This window comes from Suncus etruscus, chromosome 1 (assembly GCF_024139225.1).
Source record: "Suncus etruscus isolate mSunEtr1 chromosome 1, mSunEtr1.pri.cur, whole genome shotgun sequence".
In the NCBI taxonomy this organism is placed as follows: Eukaryota; Metazoa; Chordata; class Mammalia; order Eulipotyphla; family Soricidae; genus Suncus; species Suncus etruscus.
The window spans coordinates 186,234,821-186,261,314 of NC_064848.1; the positions used below are offsets into that span (position 1 = coordinate 186,234,821).

The 26,494-nt window shown below is 46.8% G+C and overlaps 1 protein-coding gene, 2 long non-coding RNA genes and 6 other non-coding genes across 9 annotated transcripts in view; 3 read left to right on the forward strand and 6 right to left on the reverse strand.

Annotated features, from left to right (window-relative positions):
* Nucleotides 1–1,107: 1,107 nt before the first annotated feature.
* LOC126020484 (uncharacterized) lies at nucleotides 1,108–1,498 on the reverse strand. Its single transcript, XR_007499598.1, has 2 exons — nucleotides 1,418–1,498; nucleotides 1,108–1,206 (listed from the first exon to the last, which is right to left on the reverse strand). It is a non-coding gene; the product is annotated as an uncharacterized LOC126020484 (long non-coding RNA).
* A 3,663-nt stretch (nucleotides 1,499–5,161) lies between these two features.
* On the reverse strand, nucleotides 5,162–5,677 carry LOC126020448 (uncharacterized). Its single transcript, XR_007499589.1, has 2 exons — nucleotides 5,529–5,677; nucleotides 5,162–5,265 (listed from the first exon to the last, which is right to left on the reverse strand). It is a non-coding gene; the product is annotated as an uncharacterized LOC126020448 (long non-coding RNA).
* LOC126030752 (small nucleolar RNA SNORA21) lies at nucleotides 5,362–5,497 on the reverse strand. The gene has a single exon (XR_007503179.1). It is a non-coding gene; the product is annotated as a small nucleolar RNA SNORA21 (small nucleolar RNA).
* A 3,032-nt stretch (nucleotides 5,678–8,709) lies between the features above and the next one.
* Nucleotides 8,710–8,845, reverse strand: LOC126030260 (U8 small nucleolar RNA). Its single transcript, XR_007503093.1, has one exon. It is a non-coding gene; the product is annotated as a U8 small nucleolar RNA (small nucleolar RNA).
* A 4,664-nt stretch (nucleotides 8,846–13,509) lies between these two features.
* LOC126026030 (U6 spliceosomal RNA) lies at nucleotides 13,510–13,616 on the forward strand. The gene has a single exon (XR_007501558.1). It is a non-coding gene; the product is annotated as a U6 spliceosomal RNA (small nuclear RNA).
* A 275-nt stretch (nucleotides 13,617–13,891) lies between these two features.
* On the reverse strand, nucleotides 13,892–13,963 carry TRNAC-GCA (transfer RNA cysteine (anticodon GCA)). Its single transcript has one exon. It is a non-coding gene; the product is annotated as a tRNA-Cys (tRNA).
* Nucleotides 13,964–22,036: 8,073 nt separating this feature from the next.
* Nucleotides 22,037–22,108, forward strand: TRNAC-GCA (transfer RNA cysteine (anticodon GCA)). The gene has a single exon. It is a non-coding gene; the product is annotated as a tRNA-Cys (tRNA).
* Nucleotides 22,109–23,996: 1,888 nt separating this feature from the next.
* On the reverse strand, nucleotides 23,997–24,068 carry TRNAC-GCA (transfer RNA cysteine (anticodon GCA)). Its single transcript has one exon. It is a non-coding gene; the product is annotated as a tRNA-Cys (tRNA).
* Nucleotides 24,069–24,734: 666 nt separating this feature from the next.
* The window catches only part of LASP1 (LIM and SH3 protein 1), a 35,003-nt gene continuing 33,243 nt past the window's right edge, over nucleotides 24,735–26,494 (forward strand). The window contains exon 1 of the mRNA XM_049781003.1: nucleotides 24,735–24,938. Within this exon, the coding sequence (XP_049636960.1) occupies nucleotides 24,870–24,938 (69 nt within the window). The 5' untranslated portion in view covers nucleotides 24,735–24,869. The remainder of the gene's footprint in view (nucleotides 24,939–26,494) is intronic.

The window sequence follows — 26,494 nt, forward strand, 5'->3', positions numbered from 1 at the left end:
TAGCAGAGGGGGTTAGTAGTATTGAGGTCAGAGAATTGTATATGCAGTTAAGATGCTTGCCTTAAATTTCAACCCAGGTTACGATTTCTCAGATCTACATGTAATAATACCCAGAGTGTGGCAGTAGAGTTGGAGTATCAAATTAGTATGCCTGTTCCCTTCCCAGAGAGAAGATAGCCAGTGGGCCAGAGCACATTTTAGATAAAAGAACTATAGTTCATTTCTCACCAAGAAGCTACGAGCCTCTAAAACAAAAAAGGATGAAGTCTTGAAAATTCTGAACTTCACTTAAGTGCAGTTACCAACCAGCTGACCTTCTAACACAGGCCCAAATAATATACACCCAAAATTTAGTTTAGAAAAGGCAGTGGGTAGGGGTCAGAGAGATAGTATGGAAGTAAGGCATTTGCCTTGCATGCAGGACAGTGGTTCGAATCCTGGCATCCCATATGGTCCCCAGGAGCTAACAGGAGTGATTTCTGTGCATTAGAGAGCCAGGAGGAACCCCTGAGCGCTGCAGGTGTGTCACCCAAAAAAATAAATAAATGGGGGCCGGGCGGTGGCGCTGGAGGTAAGGTGCCTGCCTTGCCTGCGCTAGCCTAGGACGTACCGCGGTTCGATCCTCCGGCGTCCATATGGTCCCCCAAGAAGCCAGAAGCAACTTCTGAGCACATAGCCAGGTAGTAACCCCTGAGCGTCACAGGGTGTGGCCCACAAAACCACAAAAATAAATAAATTGAATGAATAAAAATAGAAAAGCACAGTAGGGGTCCGGAGAGATAGCATAGCTGGTAGGGGAGTTTGCCTTGCAAGCAGCTGACCCCAGGACTAAAGGTGGTTCGAACCCTGGCATCCCGTATGGTCTCCTGTGCCCGCCAGGAACGATTTCTGAGCAGAGAGCCAGAAGAAACCCCCTGAGCACCACCAGGGTTGGCCCAAACAAAAAAAGGGCCAGGGCAGAGGGCCAGTAATGACACACAGAAATGAACAGAAACACAAGCTATGAAGTTTTTTTTTTTTTTTAGTAACAGGGAATGAATCTATTGAGCCAAATAGTCCTCACTCTTCCTTGGAAGCAAGTACTTTTAATAGGTTCTTTTTAACAAATACAAACACCGAAGAATCAAGCAATACTGCCTGCATTGGAAGCAATCCTGGGCCATAAGTCTGCACATTCCTTTGCAACTGGTCCAGTGATGGCAGAACCTGCAGATATAAAATGAAAACATTAGAGGGTAGGGCGCTCTGTCTTGCAAGGAGTTGACCCGAGTTTCACACTAATCCCCTGAGCACCACCAGGAGTGATTCCTGAGGGCAGTGCCAGTACGTGACTTCTGAAGGACCAGACGTGCCCCCTCCCAAACCCAAGTGAAAAGGACAAATCTCAGAAGAACTAAGAAATGAGATGAGTTCGTACCTTCATTTCACCTTTATTGTTTACTATGACCCCTGCATTATCTTCAAAATAAAGAAAGACGCCATCTTTTCGCCGATATGACTTTCGGTTGTACGAATTACCACCGTCCGGATGAACTAAGGGGGGGAAGCAGTCATTTACACCCATCAAATTCTACTGTACAAAGTATTTAACTTTGTTTATCCCCCACCCACCAGCACCCTGTTTTAGACTGTAGTAACTTATTAGCTTGTTTTCCCTAAACCTAGTTTTTGTTTTGGGTCACACCCAGCAGAGCTCACTAGGGGACCATATGGGATGCTGGGAATCCAACTCAGGTCCATCCTGGGTCAGCCTCATGCAAGGCAAAAAGCCCTGCTGTTGTGCTTTCTCTTTGCCCCCATCCCCAAACCTAGTTTAAGAGTATAAATTCTCAAGCATGCCCAAGACCCTACTTCCCTTTCCTACATTATGGGCCCCCAAGCCTGCCAGGAGTGATTTCTGACCGCAGAACCAAGAGTAACCAAGTGTCGCCCAAACCTCCCCCCCCAAAAAAAACAAGCTTGAGGGTGAGGGCACAGCAATAGTACAAGTAGTGTGCAGTGCGATTGACAACAGTTGTCTAGATTAGACTCGCAACATCTAACTATGTTCCCTGAGCCCTACCAAGGATTATTTCCTGAGTATAAAGTCAGAAGCAGTCCTGAGCACCACTGGGTATGCCTCCTAAGCCCTGGTATATATAGGATCTTCTTGTTCACTCACTGTGGTTCTCAGGATATTATCAGAGGTGGGCTGCATGCACACAAGGGCAACTCCTTAACTGGTCAACAACTGTCTTGATTTTATTCCTTTGGGTGCCCCAGCTACATTAATCCCCCCCTAAAACTCAAGAAAGACAGGAAGATACTAACCTTCTAGCTTTTTGTGCTTCCTATGTAGCTATGTTTATTGCTTCAAGAATTGAGCTTTAAGATTAACAAGTAACTTATATAAGCTAATATATAAAATAATATAATAAATATAATATATATAATAATAAATAAAATATAATAAAAATAAATAATAATAAAAATGTAGTTCCCATTTTCGCAAACAATTTTATATCAATTACTAACTCAGAGACCTTGGACTAGTTACAAATTAACCTTTTTTGTTTTTGGAGGCCATAACTAATCTTCTCAGGAATTCACTAAGGATCAAAACAGGTCAGCCATGTACTATCCCTCTGAACCTTGTTACTCTCAACTTAGGCTTCTCGTTTTCATGCAAACAGGACTCAGGTCAACATTTTACATTCAAAACCACGTCCTAAGACACCAGGAAACAAAAAATATCTGTAGTCTAGTATCTCAGGCCGGAATAATAGCACAGGCAGTAGGACTCAAATCCAAGGCATACCCATATGGTTCCCCGACCCTGCCAGGAGTGTACCTACTGAGGCACAGAGCCAGCAGTATCCTCTGAGCGTTACCAGGTGTGACTCAAAAAACAAACAAACAAACAAAAAAAAGAATCTAGTATCAAGCTTTCTGGTTTTTATGCCATACTTCTCCGGGAACCATGTGGGGTGTCAGGGATTGAATCAGCAGCAGGCAAGGAAAGCTCTTTTTTTTTTTTTTTTTGGTTTTTGGGCCACACCCAGCATTGCTCAGGGGTTACTCCTGGCTGTCTGCTCAGAAATAGCTCCTGGCAGGCACGGGAGACCATATGGGGCACCGGGATTCGAACCAACCACCTTTGATCCTGGATAGGCTGCTTGCAAGGCCAACACCGCTGTGCTATCTCTCCGGGTCCCGCAAGGAAAGCTCTTTAACCAGTGTACTGCCTCATTGGCTCCTGATAATAGGTTTCAACTATCAGTATTTTGGGGTCACACTAGAAGCTATTCCTATGTGCTGCCTTTAAGCCCTCTACCAGTCTCTAGTGGCTAGTACTGTTTGCAGCAGCTGCATGACTGGCAGAGAGAACACAGCCTGCACAATCTCAGCAGCATGAGTGCTGCTTACTCTGCCCTTCCCTGACAGCTCCTTGGGCCACAGGGCAGCCCAAGGAGTGTTCTAGGAAGGAAGCCTGTCAAGAGTGGTGGCTGGTTCCAATTTGCACACTGAGCATATATTTAACCACAATGCCATTTTTTCCTACCCAGTGTCCTCAAATGGGCATTAACTATTTTACTCCGGGAAGCTAAACACAGTGGTGACTAAAGTATACAAGTGTGTAGGGATGTGGTGTGAGATGGAATTTGAGCCTTCAGCATGCATTTATTTCTCTGTGCTATTTCTTTTTGGGTCACACCTGGAAATGCTTGGTGGTAACTTCTGGCAGGTTCAGAAGATCAATGGGATGCCAGGGATTGAACCAGGGCCGATTATGTGCAAACTACGTGCCCTACACGCTGTACTATATTGTATACAATATATATATTGCTCTGTCCCAGAGCTCTCTGTACTAGTTTCCTGGCCAGTGTAAGTAGCTTTGAAGGTGCACAAAGTTAATATTAAGAAATTTAACTGATAAAAGAACCAGGGATGGTTGATTTCTCGCAAAAAGCAAGATATTCCAGGGCAGAAAATGGCCAAAAAATTCAGACAAGCTGTCAAACAGCCAAAACCAAGTCTTCATTTACTCCTTTAATTCATACCCCTGTGGGGGAACTCTGGCAAATATTTTCCCAAGAACACTTGGAACTAATCATGCTAAACTGACAAACTGCAATCGCCCCAGATTACTAATTGTATCAGAAATGTTTACCATTCTATTCTGAACTACAGAGTTCCACTAAAGGAAACTTGACCAGTATGTTAAATCTAAGAAAGTTATGGTCGGGGCCAGAGAGATAGCACAGCGGCGTTTGCCTTGCAAGCAGCCGATCTAGGACCTAAGGTGGTTGGGTTTGAATCCCGGTGTCCCATATGGTCCCCTGTGCCTGCCAGAAGCTATTTCTGAGCAGATAGCCAGGAGTAACACCTGAGCACCACTGGGTGTGGCCTAACCCCCCCCTCCAAAAAAAAAAAAAAAAACGAAGTTATGGTCAAATTCAACACTGCATGGTGCCCAAATGGGAATGCAAAAAAAAAAAATATCTTCAATGTTAACAGAACCATTCTATAAAGCAACGAACAAATTAAAGGTTAGGAGAAAGCTGAAGATGCATGGACTGAAATATCAGAGTTGAGAATACAGCTCAGTGGCATTGTGTATGCTTAGCATGTGTTTTGAGGCTCTGCATTTGATCCCCACCAGCATAAAAACAAAATGATTGGGAAGGGGGCTAGAGTTACTGCAGGTATGGCACTTGCCTTGCACACAGCAGACCTGGGTTAATCCCTAGCATCACTCATGGTTCCCCATGCACTATCAGGCCTGCTTCTCAATAAAAAAAAAATCGGGGAATACAATGAATGTTGTTATTCCTGGCATAATTCCTCTAACTATTGCTCCAGCCTTCTTAACTTTTAAAAAAATGGGAATGGCAAATACACTTAGGAAGTAAAGCAAAAAAGCCATATAACACGGACACCAAACTTTCATTGCAAACAATCACATAATGCCCCAATTATGTATCAAGGGAAGAGGCACTTGCTTTAATTTGGTCCACCAAGCTGCAGCAGGAGTTGACTTCGGAGCTCAGAATCCAGGAGCCCAAAACCCCAAACATACAAGTTTTCCATTTTCCAATGATGGAAAATACTCTTGAATTACACCCAAGACCTAGAGACCTGGATCTGGCCACTCACCCTTTTTCCTGAGCTCGGGTTTGCCTTTCTTGACCGTGGCCATCACCATGTCACCCACAGCAGCGGCGGGAAGTCTGTTCAGTCGTCCCTTGATCCCCTTCACAGAGATGATGTACAGATTTTTGGCTCCTAGGAGGACAGAAACCTGGTTTTATTTCCTTCCCTATCCCAACACTGTCTTCCACTCACACCCCCTCCTCAAGAGGGTCCCCATGATTGAGACTGCCTTGTCACACCGCCGATTGAAGTCAAACAACACAACACGTTGCCGCTTCACCCAAAAGCGATGTTATTACTCTGCCCTTTTTTGACGGCTCAGTGGGTCACTAGTGAGAGGCCCAATGAGTGCTTTTAAAAGGGTTGAGTGCAGCCAGGGCTGCCCAAAGCCTCACCTGTGTTATCCGCACAGTTGATCACGGCTCCTACGGGCAGACCCAAGGAGATCCGGAACTTGGCGCCGGAGGACCCACCACGTCCTGGGCACAGGAAGGGAAAACAGATCGTTATTTAGAATTCATCCTGAAAACATTGGCAGTCTCAAGCTAGCAAGAGGGCCAGCGGCCCATCTCGAGACCCTAAAGTTTAGGGCCTAAAATCTAGGGATCTGCTTACAATACACACCTGAGTTCTCATGGTAACGAGCCGATCCCTCACTAACCCTGTCCTTACCTGGGGGTTAGGCAGCCAGGACGCCTCAATCCTCGCTCCCATTTCTGCATAAGACGCCACTGGAGCTTTAACTCTACTACAGGACAGGTAGGTAGTGCACGGTTCCTGCCAATTGAATTCTCCAGGCCCTCCCCACCCCGCCGCCAATCTGGGGGACCCTTCCAGAGCTCTCGCGGTGTCCCCCTACTCTCCATCTCCATCCGAAGGAGAGCCAAAGAGCCCGAGCTGCTAGAATCTACCGCTACCGGCGAGGCTAGCAGCCACGACGCGGCAGATGGAGAAGGATCCTGCAGCACGAAAGAGAGCTCACCTCGCTTCGACATCTTGAAGGCCGGAAAGAGACAGAAAGGAAGTAGGTGCAAAGGATGCTGGGATATGGACGTTGCGGGCCCGCCCCCTGTCGCCACGTGACCCGCTTGTCATTTCCTCCCTCGTCCCTCCCCCCGCTCTGGCGCTACCTTATGACGTGTTAAATTGAAGACGTCGGGGGTGGGGGCGGAGAGACACCATGGAAATAAGGCATTTGACTTGTATGCAGAAGGATGGTGGTTCGAATCCCGGCATCCCATAGGGTCCGCAGAGCCTGCCAGGAGCGATTTCTGAGCGTAGAGCCAGGAGGAACCCCTGAATGCCGCCGGGTGTGACCCAAAAACCAAATAATAGGGTCCGCAGAGATAGCACAGCGGTGTTTGCCCTGCAAGCAGCCGATCCTGGACCAAAGGTGGTTGGTTCGAATCCCGGTGTCCCACATGGTCCCCCGTGCCTGCCAGGAGCTATTTCTGAGCAGACAGCCAGAAGTAACCCCTGAGCAATGCCGGGTGTGGCCCAAAAAAACCAAAAAAAAAAAAAAAAAAAAAAAACCCAAATAATTAAAAAAAAAAATCGAAGACGTGAACTGGAGGTGGTGCTGCTGAGTGATGGAGGCCTTAAAGGCTGCAGAAGCAGAAGCGAATGGGCTTTTTTGCCATTCGGGAGAGCACCAGAGTCCTTGGGGACAGGGGAATAAATAAATGGTTTGTTGATTTACCCGACCCCCTTTTTTTGAAGACAAGGTATGTGCCAGGCATTTTTCAGGACACTAAGGGATCCAGAAATGGTTTAGACACCCAGTTCTTCAGAGGCACAGAGCATAGGGTGCGGCAAGCAAAGCAAAATCTAATTTCATTAGAATGTTGCAGAAGTGAGCTCCTTTAAAAGTAATGCTAGGGGTCACGTCTTCTTACCTCTACATAGATCCGATCTCTTCTCCCCTTCTGGCCTCTTTTCTTCTGTGTTTATGCATTATTTGAGAGCCTGCTTTATGCTAGTAGACACTACTCTGGGCTTACGTTACACTATATCGAAGAACAAAGACAATCAGTCTTGCCCTTATGGGATTAAAGTCCTGTCGAAATGGTGGTGAAGGTAGGATGTTAGGTACCAAAATAAAAAAGGTGGAATAGGCTGGTCCGATGGCAGTGGTTTGGTTTATCAGAACTTATTAACGTTAGTATCACAAAAGTTGGTATATACCCCCCCCCACTGCTCAATTTGACTGGCTTTAAAAAAAGGTGGAATAATAGTTGTCTATGTGCCTTTTTTTTTCCCTATGCAAGAGTCAGAAAGTGGGAGACAGGGCTGATTGCAATTTGTAGAATTTTGGTTTTGGGCATCTCAGGATTGAGCCCTGAGTTTCACACATGGAAGACAAGTGTCAGACTGTCCCCAGTGCCAGACTGGAACTCTGGAAGAAGTTGACATGAGAGCAAGAAGTTCAATGTGAGGAGAATTAGCAAGAGTTCAGGGATAAAGACCCAATATTGGGCAAGATGATGCTTGCCTTGCACACTGTTGAACCCGAACCGGGTTTGATCCCTCACACTCACATAGGAGTGATTCCTGAGAGCACAGAGCCAGGAGCAGACCTGCCCAAAAAAAAAAAAAAAAACAGAGAGAGAAAGAGAGAGAGAGAGAGAGAGAGAGAGAGAGAGAGAGAGAGAGAGAGAGAGAGAGAGAGAGAGAGAGAGAGAGAGAGAAATGGTAGATTGTCTACTTTGCATGTATGAGCCCTAAGCTGGATCCCAGCATGGGAAAATATAAACACACACACACAGCATTGCCATCACCAAATGGAATGGTAAAACTGTTAGAAAAAAGGAGGTCCCAGAGATATACCACAGCGGTGTTTGCCTTGCAAGCAGCAGATCCAGGACCTAAGGTGGTTGGTTCGAATCCCGGTGTCCCATATGGTCCCCCGTGCCTGCCAGGAGTTATTTTTGAGCAGACAGCCAGGAGTAACCCCTGAGCACTGCCGGGTGTGGCCCCCCCCCCAAAAAAAAGAGGGGGTTTTGGGACTGGAGAAATAGCACAGCACTAAGGCGTTTGCCTTAGACGTAAGAGGACGATGGTTTGGCATCCCATATGGTCATCCGGTGACGCTCTGGCATTACTCCTGGCTGTGCACTCAGAAATCGCTCCTGACGTGGGGGACAATATGGGCCACGGGGAGGGGGACGATTGAACCGCAGTTTGTCCTAGGTTAGTACATGCAAGGCCCTACTCCCTGCACCACTACTCCAGCCCTGTAATTTTTTTCTTACTTTCAGTGGAACAAGGAGTTGAAGCCAGGTTTCTTCATACAAAGCAGGAGTTCAATTTCGGGCATATTTAGATGTATCCTAGACAACCAAATGAGTTCAGATGAGTTGAACATATGAGCCCAGAATTTTTAAAATTCAGATAGGAGGGCCCCGAGAGATAGCCCAGCGGCGTTTGCCTTGCAAACAGCCGATCCAGGATTAAAGGTGGTTGGTTTGAATCCCGGTGTCCCATATGGTCCCCCTTGCCTGCCAGGAGCTATTTCTGAGTGAACAGCCAGGAGTAACCCCTGAGCACCACCGGGTGTGACCCAAAAAACAAAAAAAATTCAGATAGGAGGCAATTAGGGCATTGTGAGCTCTACTCATTCAGCGCCATTAATCACAAATCATGTAAACTCCAACCATCATGTTATATCTACCCTCTAAATAGAGAAACAGGGAAGAATTATCCTACCTGGGGGCCTGAGTGCTGCCGGGTGTGACCCAACCCCCCAAAAATAAAAGAAATCACTTCTGGCAGGCTTGAGGGAGCAGATATGGCAGAGATCAAACCCAGGACCAACTATGTGCAAGACAAACATCTTACCCACTTTACCATATCTCTGATCCCAAACCCAGAATTTTGGAAACAGTATATGAAGTTATATAGCATAAAGACATTTAATGTATTTTGCTCTCTATGACTATAAGACACACATAGTTTTAGATGCTCTCCTCCCCTGCACTCAGGCTTCAGCTCTAGGTGACATTCGCTCCATAAGACTCACTTCTTGGGGCCGGAGAGATAGCATGGAGGTAAAGCGTTTGCCTTTCATGCAGTAGGTCATCGGTTCAAATCCCGGCGTCCCATATGGTCTCCCGTGCCTGCCAGGAGCAATTTCTGAGCATGGAGCCAGGAATAACCCCTGAGCACTGCCGGGTGTGACCCAAAAACCAAAAAAAAGACTCATTTCTTTTTTTGGGGGGGGGGCGGCACACCTAGCTGCACTTAGAGATTACGCCTGGTTCTACGCTCAGAAATTGCTCCTGGCAAGCATGGGGGACCATATGGGATACCGGGGATAAAACCTGGTTGATCCCAGGTCGGACATGTATAAGCAAATGCCCTACCACTGTGCTACCGTTTTGACCCCATAAGATGCATCTTTTGGGGGGAAAGTGCATTTTTTTTTGTGTGTGGTTTTTGGGTCACACCCAGCAGTGCTCAGGGGTTATTCCTGGCTCCAGGCTCAGAAATCGCTCCTGGCAGACACGGGGGACCATATGGGACACCGGGATTCGAACTGATGACCTCCTGCATGAAAGGCAAACGCCTTACCTCCATGCTATATCTCCGGGCCCGGAAAGTGCATTTTATGGTACAAAAATATGGTATTTTCTTGTTAGTTTTTTTGTCTGTGGGTCACCCTAGTTGTAGTTGGGGGGCATATGTTTGTTTTGTTTTGCCACATGCATTGGAGTACAAGACTTACTCATGGCTCTGAGCTCAAGGATGAGGAACCAGAGTGATAATACAATGGTACAATGGGTAGGGTCTTTGCCTTGCACATAACTGCTTTGGGTTTTATCCCTCCATCCCCATATGGTCCCCTGAATCTGCCAGTTTATTTACTTATTTATTTTGATTTTGGGGGCCATACCTGGTTGCTCCTAGCTCTACTCTTGGTAGTGCTTAGGAGACCATATGGTGTCAATCCTGGGATCAATCCAAGTCATCTCCAAGGCAAGCACCCTACCCTCTGTACTATTTTTCCAACCACCCCTTCATCAGTTTTTTTGGGGGGAGTCACACTCGGCAGCTCTCGGGGTTTACTCCTGGCTCTATGCTCAGAAATCGCTCCTGGCAGGCTCGGGGGACCATATGGGACACCAGGTTTCAAACCACTGTCCTTCTGCATGCAAGGCAAATGCCTTACCTCCATGGTATCTCTCCGACCCTCATCAGTTTTTTAATTCCAGAGATTTCTTTTTTTTTTTTTTTTTTTTTTTTTTTGGGCCACACCCGTTTGACGCTCAGGGGTTACTCCTGGCTATGTGCTCAGAAATCGCCCCTGGCTTGGGGGGGACCATATGGGACGCCGGGGGATCGAACCGCGGTCCTTCCTTGGCTAGCGCTTGCAAGGCAGACACCTTACCTCCAGCGCCACCTACCCGGCCCCAATTCCAGAGATTTCTGCTAACTCTCCCAGGCCTCTATGTAGTCTTGGAGTACTCTGTTATGCAGGCCCCCATCTCTTGGTTTGTGTATATTGACTTCCTAGCTATCAAATGGAACTGGTGATTGGATTCTTCTACCCACACACACACTTCAAACTCAATTTGTCCAAAATAGAAATGATCATTTACCTTGAGAGTTTGTTCTTCTCCCTGTATTAGTTCTTTGAATTGGTGCAGTCACCAGAATCGGCCAGAAGCAGATTTACAGTTGCTACTTCTATCCCTAAGTTTTCTGATCAAATGATCAAGGTCTCTGACTCTAACTCTACTTTGTTTCTTCCTAACTCCTTTTTTTTTTTTTTTTGGTGGGGGGAACTCAAAAATTGCTCCTGGGGGCCGGAGCAATAGCACAGCAGGAGGGCTTTTGTCTCATATGTGACTGCCCAGGATGGACCTGGATTTGATCCCCTGGTGTCCCATATGGTTTCCCCAAGCCAGGAGTGATTTCTGAGTGCATAGCCAGGCGTAACCCCTGAGTGTCATCGGGTGTAAACCAAAACCAAAACAAAACAAAAAAAAATCACTCCTGGTAGACTCAGGACCATATGGGATGCCAGGAATCAATCAGGGTTCATCCAGGGTTGACTGAGTGCAAGGCAAGTGCCCTACCGCTAGTCTATCACTCAGGCCCTTTCCTAACTCCTTTCTGAATCCACTCTACATCCATGTGTGCAAAGGTCTGCCCTTAGTTCAAGGCTATTGCTGAAACTTCTAAATCAGTGTTTCTCTCAATGGATGATACTGTCCAAAGAGAGGGCTCTAGAATGATACAAGGAACTGGTACATTTGGACGTGGGCAGGGGTAGGGGGCATTTTCTATTTGTTAAAGAGATTGATCTCCGGGGGGGGCACTGAGTAATTTTTTGTTTGTTTTATTTTGGGGCCACACCTGGCAGCGCTCAGTGTTATTCCTGGCTTTGTGCTCAGGAATCACTCCTGGCAGACTCAGGGAATCCTATAGGATATTGGGGATTAAATCCATGTCAGGTGTGTGCAAGGTAAACAAACACCTTACCAGCTGTGCTATTGCTTCAACCCGATGAGTAATTTTTTCTGATAAGGGGTAGTTGGCCAAATTAATTTCTGCTCCACATGATCTGACTGTACTCTGCCCTTACTTAAAACATTGGCCCTCTGCTCCTTGTGGAATAAAACCCAAACTCAGCACGGCATTGAGGCCTCTTTGATTTTAAGTGCAGAAGTGAGTAGTCCTTTGAACTTTCCTTCCTTCTCCCATGATTCCATGTCCTGCCTCTATATTTCATGTTTATTTTATTATTATTTTTTGTTTTGCTTTTGTCCCACATCCAGCAATGCTCATGTTACTCACAGCTTTGGACTTGGGAATCACTCCTGGAGGTGGTTAGAAAATCATATAGGGGGGGCTGGGTGGTGGCGCTAAAGGTAAGGTGCCTGCCTTGCCTGCGCTAGCCTTGGACGGACCGCGGTTCGATCCCCCGGTGTCCCATATGGTCCCCCAAGCCAGGAGCAACTTCTGAGCACATAGCCAGGAGTAACCCCTGAGTGTTACCGGGTGTGGCCCAAAAAAAAAAATCATATGGGGTGTTAGGATAGAGCCTGGCTGGGTTAGTCATGTACAAGCCAAACACAACCTATTGCACTATTGTGCCTGCCTCCAAACTTCATGTTTATACAATATCAAATTAGAGAACTTCCAGCCTTGGGGTCAGAGAGTACAGAGGCCAGAGGCTTATCTGGGTTTGATCCTTGACATACCATATGATCCCTGAGCCTCCAGAAGAGTAACCTGGGAATTCAGAACCAGGAGTAAGCCCTGTGCACTGCTGGGTGTGGCCCCAAGCCCAAAAGTGATGATGATAATAATAATGAGGGCTTTTTATATTTTTTGGTCACACCTGGCAGTGCTCAGGGTTACTCCCTATGCTCAGAAATTGCTCTTGGCAGGCTCAGGGGACCATATGGGATGCCAGGATTTGAACCACCGACCTTCTGCATGCAAGGCAAACACTTTATCTCCATGCTCTCTCTCTGGCCCCTATGATAATAATAATGAGAAGGAGGAAAGAGTACTTTTGTTATATATATATAATTTTTTTTTTTTTTTGGTTTTTGGGCCACACCCTGTGACGCTCAGGGGTTACTCCTGGCTATGCGCTCAGAAGTTGCTCCTGGCTTCTTGGGGGACCATATGGGACGCCGGGGGATCGAACCACCGTCCGTCCTAGGCTAGCGCAGGCAAGGCAGGCACCTTACCTCCAGCGCCATCGCCCGGCCCCAATATTTTTTGTTTTGTTTTGGTCTTCAGGAATTACTCCTGGCTCTCATGCAGAAATCACTCTTGGCTGGGGGACCATATGGGGCTCTGGGGATTGAACTCAGGAGATCCGTCCTGGGTCAGTTGTGCAAGGCAAATGCCCTATAGCTGTGCTATCTCTCTGGCCCCTGTTCTATATTGTTTCTGGAAACCCTTTCTATAATATCTAGCTTGATAAAAACTGTATCTTTGGGCCCGGAGAGATAGCACAGCGGCTGCAAGCAGCTGATCCAGGACCAAAGGTGGTTGGTTCGAATCCCGGTGTCCCATATGGTCCCCCGTGCCTGCCAGGAGCTATTTCTGAGCAGACAGCCAGGAGTAACCCCTGAGCACTGCCGGGTGTGGCCCAAAAACCAAAAAAAAAAAAAAAAAAAAAAAAAAAAAAAAAAAAAAAAAAAAAAAAACTGTATCTTTATGTCGACTTTTTGTTTCTTTTGGGGTCACACCCAGTGATGCTCAGAGGTTACTTCTGTCAGTGCTCGGAGGACCATATGAGTTTAAACTGGTTTGTTTGTGTGCAAGGCAAACTCATTGTACTCCCCACCATGCTATATCACTCCATCCTCATTTCTACATCTAACTGATGGTGAGAGCATACATCTAGAAAAACTAATGCTCATTTTGGCAGCACAGATACTAAAATTGGAATGATACAGAGAAGATTAGCATGGTCCCTGCACAAGGATGACACGCAAATTCGTGAAGTGTTCCATATTTAAAAAAAAAAAAGAAAAGAAAAAAAGAAAAATTAAATGAAAGCTCTGAAAAACTCTGCTATTGACACATTGAAAGAATAAGAGTAAAATGGAGGACATCTTACTGTGGGAATTGTCCTTTTTTGCAGATAGAATACATAGCTTCATTCCTTTGGAGTAGAATGTGAAATCCTTGAGACAAGCTGGACCAGGTACTAAGCTGAGGAACATTATTTTACCTTCAAATCATCTTTACAAGAAAGTAGGCTTATATGTCCAGGCTTAAAAGCAGATGTAGAAGGGGGCACCCGGATTTGAACCGGGGACCTCTTGATCTGCAGTCAAATGCTCTACCACTGAGCTATACCCCCTCTGCTGGTAGAGAAGAGCTACAATTTAGTTGTAGTGACTAGTGCTCACTGACCAGACACTGCCTCTTGGTGATTAACAACACTTTGGCGTGTATACTCAGCTGCTTCCTGCTTCCTGGTGCAATCCTGCAAAACCAGAAATTGGGCAGAGGCCATCCAGGCCCAACAAGTAGGAGAGAAGTCTATCCTGACCTAGGACTGAAGGTCTTGAGGGTGTTTGCCTGATAGGAGATTTCACTTTTATTAGCCTCTTCATAGATTTTTCTTCCTTTAGGCCTCTGGGAATTTAAGGCTAAGACCCGTCCTCTCAGTCCAGGGCTGTGCCCCGGAAAGGCAGTGCTTCCTGTGTTCATGAAGCCTGTCTCTGCTTTGTGTCAGACTTGCCCTAGTGTCTCCATTCTCAGGCATCTTGATTCACTTACTCTCTGTTGCCTACTTCAAACATCAACACATTGGCAGTCCTTGTATAGCTGTGACTGCATGTTTTGTTTTCTTTGCAATTTTTTGGGGGGAGGGGAGAAGAGGCTATACCCTGCAACGCTCTGAATTACTCCTGGCTCTGTACTCAGGATTTACTCTTGGCAGTACTTGGGGAACCATATGGGATGCCTGAGATGGCCACATACAAGCAAACTCCTTACCAATTGTATATTACTTCAGCAATAGTACTTTCTTACTATCTTACTGCCATTTTCTTCCTCTGTCTTCCCTAGTCTTGTTACGAAATAATTATCAGAAAGGCCGGAGCAACAATAGTACAGTGGGTAGAGTACTTGCTTTGCATGTAGCACACTAGGATGTAATTCCCAGTATGCCCTGAACACCAGCAGGAGTGATCCCTGAATACAGAACCAGAAGTAAACCCTGAACACTGCCAGGTTTGCCCAAAAACTAAGTAATAAATCATTGGCAGAGCTGGAGAGATAGTACAGTAGAGAAGGCACTTGACTTGCTCACACCTGACCTGTGTTTAAATCTCTGGCACTACAGATGGTTCCTTGATCCTTCGGGGCATGATCCTTGATCACAGAGGCAGGAGTAAGCCCTGAGCACTGCTGGTTGTGACTCCTCAAAGCAAAACCAAACAAACAAACAAAAAAAAGAAATAATTGACATACGGGCCCGGAGAGATAGCACAGTGGCGTTTGCCTTGCAAGCAGCTGATCCAGGACCAAAGGTGGTTGGTTCGAATCCTGGTGTCCCATATGGTCCCCCGTGCCTGCCAGGAGCTATTTCTGAGCAGACAGCCAGGAGTAACCCCTGAGCACCGCCAGGTGTGGCCCAAAAACCAAAAAAAAAAAAAAAAAAAGAAATAATTGACATACAACACTGTACTTTTTTTTAAATTTTGTTATTTTGGCCACACCCAGTGATGCTCAGGAGTTACTCCTGGCTATGCACTCAGAAATTGCTCCTGGCTTCAAGGGACCATCTAGGATGCCAGGGATAGAACCCAGGTTCATCCTGGATCAGCCAAGTGTAACACTGTACATTTTTTTTAACACTGTACATTTTTTTTTTATTTTTGGGCCACACCCGGCGTTGCTCAGGGGTTACTCCTGGCTGTCTACTCAGAAATAGCTCCTGGCAGGCACAGGGGACCATATGGGACACCGGGATTCGAACCAACCACCTTTGGTCCTGGATCGGCTGCTTGCAAGGCAAACGCCGCTGTGCTATCTCTCCGGGCCCAACACTGTACATTTTAAGCATACTTCATAATCTCTCTCCATGGACCTCCAAGTATATCTATGTCCCAATCCCCTGACTGACAAAAAAGGGGGGATTAGGATATTAAAATGGGATTATCCTGGATACTGAGAGGGAAGATGTATGGATGGGAGCAGAAATCAGGGAGTAAGAAGATGTTAGCATGCTTGCTTTGAAAATGAAGGGAGTAATTTCTGAGTACAGAGCCAGGAGCGCCATCAGGTGTGGCCCAAAACAAACAAACAAACAAATAGACAAAAAAATAAAGAAGAAAATGAAGGGGGTAGGTATTAGAATGCAGGTGGCCACTAAAAGATGCAAGGCCAGGGGGCCGAAGAGATAGCATGGAGGTAAAGCGTTTGCCTTTCATGCAGGAGGTCATCGGTTCGAATCCCGGCGTCCCATATGGTCCCCCGTGCCTGCCAGGAGCAATTTCTGAGCATGGAGCCAGGAATAACCCCTGAGCACTGCCGGGTGTGACCCAAAAACCAAAAAAAAAAAAAAAAAAAAGATGCAAGTCCAAGGAAACTTGGAGCTTGAAATGTGACCCAGTGGTAGAATACAGTAGGTCACATACACATAAATAAATAAATATAAATATATATTATATATAAATACTTTTTTTTTTTTGGTTTTTGGGTCACACCCGGCAGCGCTCAGCGGTTATTCCTGGCTCTACACTCAGAAATCGCTTCTGTAATATAATATAAATAAATATACATATATGCATATGTGTGAGGTCTGGGTTTGATTCCTGGCACTGCAAAGGCAAGAAAACTAGTGTGTGTGTGTGTGTGTGTGTGTGTGTGTGTGTGAGAGAGAGAGAGAGAGAGAGAGAGAGAGAGAGAGAGAGAGAGAGAGAGAGAGAGAGAGAGAGAGAGAGAGAGAGAGGAGAGAAAAGTTAATACCTGCCCCAAAGGCAGAGGGAGAGGAAACTGGGACATTGGTATTGGGAAATGTTAATGGGTGAAGGGTGGTGTATTTTGTAAGAATGAAACTCGATCAGGGTGTTTAAATAAAAAAAAAATCTTAAAAAACAAATAGTTGGGGGAGGGGGAGCCAGAGCAATAGTTCAGCAATCAGGCATTTGCCTTACACATAATTGACCTAGGATGGATCTCTGTTTGATCCCCGGCGTCCCATCTGGTCCCCCAAGCCAGGAGCAATTTCTGAGCACATAGCCAGGAGTAACCCCTGAGCTGTCCACCGGGTGTGGCCCAAAAACCAAAATAAAACAAAAAAAATTTTAAAGGCTGGAGCAATACCATAGCAAGTAGGGCATTTGCCCTGCATGCAGTCAACCTGGGTTCAATTCCGGGCATCCCATCTAGTCCTTGAGTCTGCTAGGAGTAATTTCTGATCATAGAGTCAGGAGTAACCCCTGAGTACCCCCAAATGTGGCCTAAAAAGCCATAAATAAATAAGTAAATAAATAAAAACAATGGACAAAAGAAAAGAAAACCAATTCTTCTTTAAAGCATCCAGTAGAAATGAGGGGATTTTTAAATTTTAGTTTACTGAAATTAATTTTGAGAACTGATTTTTGTGTGCGTGGGTGTATGAAGCAAGATAGATTTTATTGTTGTTTGATATTTGGTTTTTGGACCACACCGGGGGTGTTCAGGGATTACTCCTGGCAGGGCTTGGGGACCAGATGAGATCCTGGGGATTGAACCTGGGTACGTCCAGGGTCTGCTATGTGCAAGACAAATGCCCTACCACTGTGAAGCAATATAGTTTGTTGTTTGTTTGTTTGTTTTTGTTTTTTTGGTCACACCCAGCATCGCTCAGGGGTTCCTCCTGGCTTTACACTCAGATATCGCTCCTGGCAGGCTCGGAGGACCATGTGGGATGCAGGGATTCAAACCACCATCCTTCTGCATGCAAGGCAAACACCCTACCTCCATGCAATCTCTCCGACCCTGCAAGACAGTTTTATTTTTTTTTTTTTTTTGGTTTTTGGGCCACACCCGTTTGATGCTCAGGGGTTACTCCTGGCAATGTGCTCAGAAATCGCCCCTGGCTTGGGGGGACCATATGGGACGCCGGGGGATCGAACCGCGGTCCGTTCCTTGGCTAGCGCTTGTAAGGCAGACACCTTACCTCTAGCGCCACCTTCCCGACCCTGCAAGACAGTTTTTATTGGATGAAATTTACTTAGATGTAAGTGGAAAGGAAGAGAAGAATAAATATTCCAGAGAAAACAAGGGCTTATTCAGGGTGGAAAATAAGAGAGATACATATACTGGTAAAGAGATGGGTGTTGAAACATTGTATGCTTAAAACCCTATCATGAATAACTTTGTAATCTCATGATGATAAATTAAAATAAAAGAAGAGATACAGTTCAAGGGAGGACATGAATTTTAAAGAGCAAACCTACATGTTGTTTCAAGAAAATAAATTTGTAATTATTTTTGGAGGGGGGAAGGTGGCCAGTACCCTACTTTGCTAAGGGTTTACTCCTGGTTCTGCTCAAGGAATCATATGTAGTGATAGAAGCCAAGCATGGGTCATCTATATGAAACCCTACCCACTATCTAGCTACACTATCTTCTGAAGTGTAGCAGAGAGATTGCACCCACATTGTAATCTGTAATAGCAGCAACAGAAAACCCTATGCCACTGTACTATGAGATATCACTACTGAACTGCTGAGACATCTCCATGGGCCTTTTTACCTGTATTCACATAGATTCCCACCGCTTGCTCTCTGTCTACTCTATTTCTCTCTCTCTCTCTCTCTCTCTCTCTCTCTCTCTCTCTCTCTCTCTCTCTCTCTCTCTCTCTCTCTCTCTCTTGTTTTTGGGCCACACCAGGTGACAGGGGTTACTTCTGACTATGCACTAAGAAATCGCTCCTGGCTTGGGGGACCATATGGGACCCCCTGGATTTGAACCACCATCCTTCTGCATGCAAGGCAAACACCCTACCTCCATGCTATCTCTCCGGCCCTTCCTCCTTCCCTTTCTTTCTTTCTTTCTTTTTTTTTTTTGTTTTTGGGCCACACCCGGTGGTGCTCAGGGGTTACTCCTGGCTGTCTGCTCAGAAATAGCTCCTGGCAGGCACGGGGGGGGGGGGGGGAACGACAATATGGGACACTGGGATTCGAACCAATCACCTTTGGTCCTAGATCGGCTGCTTGCAAGACAAACGCCGCTGTGCTATCTCTCCGGGCCCCCCTCCTTCCCTTTCTTATTATTTTAATAAGAACTACCTTTTTTTGTGGAATTTAGAATTTTGCCCTACCTCAATCCCCATCTCCTTTTTTGTGGAGACACATTTGGTAACCACTCTGGTAACCACCAGACAGGGATTACTCCTGTCTCTGAGCTCAGTAGTCATTCCTGGTGGGCTCGAGGGACCACATGGAATGCTGAAGATCAAAACTGGGTTATCCACATGCAAGGCAAACATCCTACTCGATGCACTATCTTTCCAGCCCCCATCTACTTTCTTAACATATATATATATGATATATATATAACATACATAAGACATATATATATATATATATATATATATATATATATACACCTGGCAGGCTTGGGGGGGACCATATGGGATGTCAGAATCAAACCTGGGTCAGCTGTATGCAAGGCAAATGCCCTACCAGCTGAGCTATCACTCTGGTCCCTAAATATATAATATTAATATATTAATATATCAATATATAATATGTAAATATGTATTAATATATAATATAATAAATATATACTATATATAGTAATCTCCCAAGCAGTTCCACAGGATTCTGTGGTGGTTCCACAGACTGATGGCAAGGTCCTAAGTGGTGGTAGAATTGAACCAAGGTCAGTTACATGCGAAGCATGTACCTTAACTCTTGTATTATCTCTCTAACTGGCTCATTTAACATATTTCTGGGGTGAGGGTTTGTTTTTGTTTTGTTTTTGAGTCATATCTAGTGGTGCTCAGGGCTTACTCCTAGCTCTGCACTCAAGGATCACATTTAGAGTAGCTTGGAGTTCCATATGGTATACCAGAGATTAAATTCAGGTGGGCTGTATGCCAGTCAAGTGCCCTACCCACTGTACTATTGCTCCGGTACCCAGATTTTTTGTTTTTGTTTTTGGGCCACACCCAGTGATGCTCAGGGGTTACTCCTGGCTATGCACTCAGAAATTGCTCCTGGCCTGGGGGACCATATGGGACGCCGGAGGATTGAACTGCAACCCACCATAGATTAGCGCTTGCAAGGCAAGTGCCTTACTGCTAGCACCACTGCTCCAGCCCCCCCGATTTTTTTGATGTCAAATATTAATTGGAGGGCCCGGAGAGATAGCACAGCGGCTTTTGCCTTGCAAGCAGCCAATCCAGGACCAAAGGTGGTTGGTTCGAATCCCGGTGTCCCATATGGTCCCCTGTGCCTGCCAGGAGCTATTTCTGAGCAGACAGCCAGGAGTAACCCCTGAGCACTGCCGGGTGTGGCCCAAAAAAAAAAAAAAAAAAAAAAAAATTTGGAGGTCCAATGTTATACAGTAAAATCTCAATAACTTACTCATTTTGCATAAATAACACTTTATACCTGTTGATCCACAACTCCCCATTAATCTCACTGTGTAACATTTATTTCCCTTGGCATAACATCTTCACAGTGCCTAATTTTCTTTCTTTCTCAAATCTTTTTACCAATTACAATACTGTCGATTATACTTTTCAGATACCTCATTCCAACACCACAGCCATCACCTGATCTCCTGCCATCAATGTCCCACGAATCTCTGCCACCCCATCCCTTTCCTTTTTTTATTTTTTCATTCACATCCAGCCAAGTTCAGTGTTGCTCCTGACTTTGTAGTCAGGAATTATGCCTGGTGGTGCTTGGGGGACCAAATGGAATGTTGGGCATTGAACATGGTTGACTGCATGTAAAGCAAATGTCCTACCCCTGTACTATGCATGCCTTCAGCCCCTGCTCCCTTAAAAATATATGTATATATATGTATAATGTATATGTATAATATAGATATATGTATACACACACATACACACACACACACACACATATATATATATATATATATATATAGTTTTGGGTCACACCTAATGATACACGAGGGTACTCTTGGTTCTGCACTCAGGAATTACTCTTGCCTGTGCTCAGGGGACTGATGGGATGCTGGGGATTTAACCCAGGTCAGGCATGTGCAAGGCAAATGCCTTATCTGAGGTACTATTTCTCCAGCACTTCTTTTAGTTCCTTAAGGGTCAGATATACTATTGTTCATATTCTCTGTGTCCATTCTTAACTCCCTGTATATATAGCTGATATAGAAGTCAGAATAATTGCAAGTCTCTGCTCCAAATTGTTCAGTGACTCGTTTTCCATATCTATATAGATCAAGTTCAACCTTTTGCCATTGACCATTAAGGCCTCCAACCATCCTGCCCCCACCCACCATTGCCTTCCTTCAGTAACTGGCCCTCCTTGGATCTCTGCTCTAGTAATTTCTTTGGCCTGGAATGCCTGGGCTCCAGCACATAGCCAAATGGCCATCTCCTTCCTATTTTCAGGTCTTCGCTCTAACTCCACTGCCCAGAAAGGTCTTCCATGGTTCTCAAACCTACAAGAGCCCCTCACTACAACTCTGACTCATTTATACTACCCCTTTATTATTATGCTTTCTACTTTGGGACATTCCTTGTTTTACACTGGCACTTTTGTTTTTAGTGTCTCCTTTGCTTTGGAGACTCAGCGTGAGAACTTCTATAAGTGTGTATCTCAAGGGGCCTGCACAGAAACTGTTTTGTGGAATGAGAGGCTGAATAGATAGTGTGGCCAGGGAGGGCCTTCCCAGCAATGCTGTTATGGGCACTTGGACTCTTTTTTACAGATAATGGGGAGTTGGGGTGGGAGGGCAGGAGGAGGGCAGCAGATTTCTTTATCCAGCCTTGGAAGAGATTGTTTAGTGCTTTGTGGGAGTATTAGAGATAGCTAGCACTGAGATTACAGTGCCGAGGCTGGCAAAAGCAGATTGGTACCAAAGTTCACATTTTGTGTTGTTGTTGTTGTTTTGGTTTGTGGCCCTGACAGTGCTCAGAGCTTACTCCTGGGTCTGTATTCAGGAATCACACCTGGCAGAGCTGTGGTCTGGAAACTATATTAGATTCTGGGAATGGAACCTGGTGGACTACCTGCAAAGCAAGTGTCTTACTTGCTTTACTATCTCTTCACCCTATGCAGAAAGCAGAAGGTGATTGGTTGGTCCTTTAATTTTGTGTCTCTTTATTATGTATTCAGTTATACCTAGCGAGAAATCAGACATGCCCATTTAGTAAACAAGTTCCATATGGAAATCTAAGACTGAAGTGGAACAAATTTACCTCCTACTCACCACCAGAGGGGGTATAGCTCAGTGGTAGAGCATTTGACTGCAGATCAAGAGGTCCCCGGTTCAAATCCGGGTGCCCCCTTTGTGTACTTGTTTTTTCATGGAACATTCAAGGATAACCCTTAATTATTTGAACCAATCAGCTCTTTTCAATTCAAGAGCTCCCGAATTAATGAGTTGCTTTGTGTCTTTAATCCTATTTTCCTCTTTAAAATTTCCCTGTATTTGCAAGAACCAGATTGAGCAAAGATTTTTATTCCACATCAGTGGCACATAGTCTTCTTAAACCTTTTTATTCTATTTTATTTTTTGGTGGTGGTGGGGAAGTGGAAAAGTCAAGTATTTTGTCAGGGACCTCAGATCTCCCCAGCTTTACAGCTATAGAATAAAACTCCTATTTTCCTTACAGGTAAAATGAGAGAAGTTGCCAAACTATTTCTACCTCTGAGTCTTCTCCAGACCTAGTAAATTTAATGGTGATTGTAGTCACTCTGTAAAAAAAAAAAAAAAAAAAAAAAAAAAAAATATATATATATATATATATATATATATATATATATATATATAAAGATTAAAATATCCATGTAAAGACATGGTGCTGTTTTTTTTTTTTTCTTGTTTATTTCCAGACCAGAGAGATTAGGAGAATTAAACTAAGTTAGAGAAATTCTATAATGGCAGAATTTCACAGGATATAGTATAGCTGGGATCTAAAAGTTAAAAAAAAAAAAAAAAAAAAAGGACTGCTCACGCTGGTAGCCTGTATGTGATAACCTCTAGGCACTATATTTGCTGGCTGATGTCCAGGAAAGGGGAAAAGGGGCTTTTTCTTGGCTTTGAGTTTGCACCAGGCAGCAGTTCTGCTCCATCTCTATGCCCAGCTTCAAGGCCTTTCCCACAGTAATGGGAACAGTGAGGAAAAAATGCGCCGCAGTATTCCCCAGGGGTTTAGGATGACACAGTCAGATTCCGCGTTTAAAATATCGCATGCAGCTGCCCTCTGACCCAGGCAGCATGCCTCACTCTTTCTCCCTCATTTTTCCTTTTTTTGGGCAAAACCTAGAAGAAGGGGGGTGCACTCACTCCCTTTGCACAGGGTTTTGCTCTGGCCTGAAGGGAATGAGGTTCATCCACACAGCATCTTGGTCCCCACCTGCAGTGAGAAACTGCACGTCTTCCTAAGTCCACTGTACGGTGTGTCCAGGAACAAAAAGAGCAAAGCACACTCGCTCTCCATGCCCCGCTCCAGGCCTTCAGGTATTTTAACAAGTCTTTGAAGTCGAATTTTGATTCCTGCTCAAGTTTGGGAACCGCTGTGCATTTGTCAGTTTGCATCAGGATGCGCCTTTATCTTTTGTATACTGAAATGAGCTTTTGCGTAGGCAATGAGCCATTTTAACCTTCACAAGTCTGCCCACTCAGCTTGTGTCATGGGCAACATGGAAGGTCAACACTGTCTGTCCAGGTCACTGGTTAAAAAGAACATTGGATTGGGGTGTCAGTGGTCCCCCCTCAACCTCAGCAGAAAATCAAAGTCAATTGGTGTGTGTGTGTGTGTGTGTGTGTGGATGGGGGTGGGGTGGGTGTATGGGTGGGGTGGTCTTCTTGTCCTGATCGCCAGGCAACTGGGCTTGTCTCACGCAGTCTTATTTATTTTTTTATTTAATCAGTGTAAATTACAAAGTTACAAAGATATTTATGATTGAGTTTCAGACGTGCATTGTTCCAACACCGATCCCTTCACCAGTGTCCACTTCTCCCCATTCCTCCAATACCAGACTTTTCATAGCTAGTTCGTGCCCATTCTCTCCTTCTACACCGTACAAAGCAAACCTGACAGTTTCCTGCTCGGATGCAAAGATGAGAAAGGAATTCCAAAAAGGATGCTTTTAATTGGGGATCCGAGATTATAAAATGTGTGGAGTCGTCAAGAAAGATGGCATTGGATCTCCGCCTAAGAAAAGCCACCAAGGGGGCACCCGGATTTGAACCAGGGACCTCTTGATCTGCAGTCAAATGCTCTACCACTGAGCTATACCCCCGCGCTGTGGCTCTATGAAAGACAGTTCCTTTGAGTGCCAACTACTACATTGCATCTGGAAAACAAAAAATAAGAAAGGAAGGAATGAATGGAAAAAAAAAGGGGGTGTGTATGTGAGGGACAAGGCGCAAGATGGGAGGTGCCTAGATGCCGGGTCTCGGGGGAAAATAAAAAAATGCACGACAGGGACGGGAAGGCCTGACGCTAGCCTGGGTCCAAGAGGGAGGGACCAGATCCGCCCCACAAACGTGGAAAAGGATGTGGGGGAAGGGAGGCGAGCCGAGGGGCGGGGCAGGGGGGATTCAGTTTGCACAGCAGGTACAGACGAAGGAAAAAGGGATCCGAAATGGTGATCGATCGGGGTTCACCCTCCCCCAAATCTCCCGCTTCCATCCTCCACGCGCGCTCCGGGAGCCGGGGCGCCCCAGATGCGCGCCCAGCCGGGCTCCCCAGCATCTCCGGCTCCGGAAGGTCCCGGTGCCAACCAAGCCGGCCGTTCACTGCAGGCCCTCGGACGACCGACCCACCTAGGCGCGCACCCCCGGCACAGCCCCGGTCCCCGGAACCTCCTCCGCGCAGCCCCACGTCGCCGCGCGCGCGTCCCCGCCCCGGTGCAGCTCCTCCTCCTCCCCGCCGTGTTTATTAGGGGAAGGAGGGCGGAGGCGGAGGCCAGTTCCCCAGCGCCAGCCGCTGTCGAGATCGACTTGCCGGCTAGCTCGCTCGCTCGCTCTCTCATTCCGGGGCACCCCGAAGGCGCGCGATCGCGATCTGGGGCGTCCCCGCCCCGGCCTCTCCCGGAGCCATGAACCCCAACTGCGCCCGGTGCGGCAAGATCGTGTACCCCACGGAGAAGGTGAACTGCCTGGACAAGGTGAGCCTTCTCCGGGACCCGGAGACACGCGCGATCGCGGCTGGTGCAATGCCCCGCGCGGGGCTCCAGCTCCCGGAGAGGTGGAGAGAGCGGATCCCGGGAATGTGAAGTCCTGGGGGTGTGCGGGGACAGGCCACCCCCCATTCTGGAAAGCTGGAGATCCGAGGCGTGGCCCATGGACACGGCCACGGCGGGAGGAGAGTGAGTGGGTTAGGGACCCCGGCGATGGAAGGTGGGGGGTGTGGAAGGGTGTAAGGAGGCCAGGCCCGGGGTTGGGGGCTAGGGGTGCGGATGAGGGGTGCAGGCCCGCCCCCCTAGGCCGGGAAGCAAGGAGACGGCCGCTCCCTCTCCGCGCCCAGCCGAGCGCCAAATAGGCGGAAGCGTGGGGCGCTGGGGGAGGGGGCGCTGGGGGGCGGGGCAGCAGCTGGGGGGGCCCCGAGAAACCATCGGCTGGGTGTGCCATGGGGGGGCTCCTGCCTCTCAGCCCGCTGGAGGTCTGGGTTTCGGATCAGATCCCCGATCCCCTGGGCGAGATCTCTCCTCCCCAGTTTGGAGGCCCGGAAGCCCCCCTTCCTTGGTGGTGGTGCCTTGGTGAATGAATGCACCAGCCGACCTCCAAGGTCCTTCTTCCAACGGCTTGCCCAGCCCCCACCCCAAATTAGAGAAGCCAGTTAGGGGCGCTGGGCAGCTCAGGCCCGGGCGGGCGGGGTCGGGTGGGCGGTGGGAGGGAGCTCGGCTGAGATCTCCTGAAATTGTGCTCCGAGCCCCAAACCGGCTTGCCAGAACAAAGAACTAACTTTTTCAAAGCTGTTCTCCCCAGCAGAAGGGGTGGGGTCGGCTGAGTTCGGAAGCCGAGGAAAAGAGGGGGAGGAATCGGGGCGTTGGGGTGGAATGGAAGGTGGCCTTCTGGAAATGAACTGGGTGAATTGGGGGCCTTCTGATACGCCCCCTCCCCATGCTGGACTCATTTATCTGGTTGTACTTTTGAGGTGCTGGAGAGGAAAGCTGGGTGTTTCCCGCAGTTTGGGTAGCAAGCAGTCTGCCCTCTTTCAAACACTAAGATCCTTAGGTAGGATCCGTTCTTTGCAAGCTCTGCCCAGCCCTCAGGCCTCTCATCCGGTGACTCTCCACTGCTGAGTCCAAATATTCTCCACTTTGTATCTCCACCGGCGGGCATGGCGCCTTGGCAGGTGTGGGGCACAAGGGCGAAGTATTTAGAGTCCTGGGGCCAAGTTCATTGTGCCCTGGAGCCAGCTTTTTCTTGGGAGAGGGTAGTTAGTTCCAGGGATATTTTGTAGTCTTATCTCACCTCCCCCCTGGGGGTACAGCTACTTGGAACTTTCACCTGAATCTGGGTGAGGAGGAGGTAGTAATTAGGATCCCTAATTCTTTTTAATTTGCTCTTGGATGAAAGTGTCAGAAGGGGCTTGTCCCCAGGGGAGATCTTTAGGACCTTATTGTTGACATATTGAAGTGGCTCCCACCACCTTTTCCGTGACTGGACCTGTCTTTGGGGGCAGAACTTGAGCTTTAAAGCACTAACTGAAGAGTCTGGG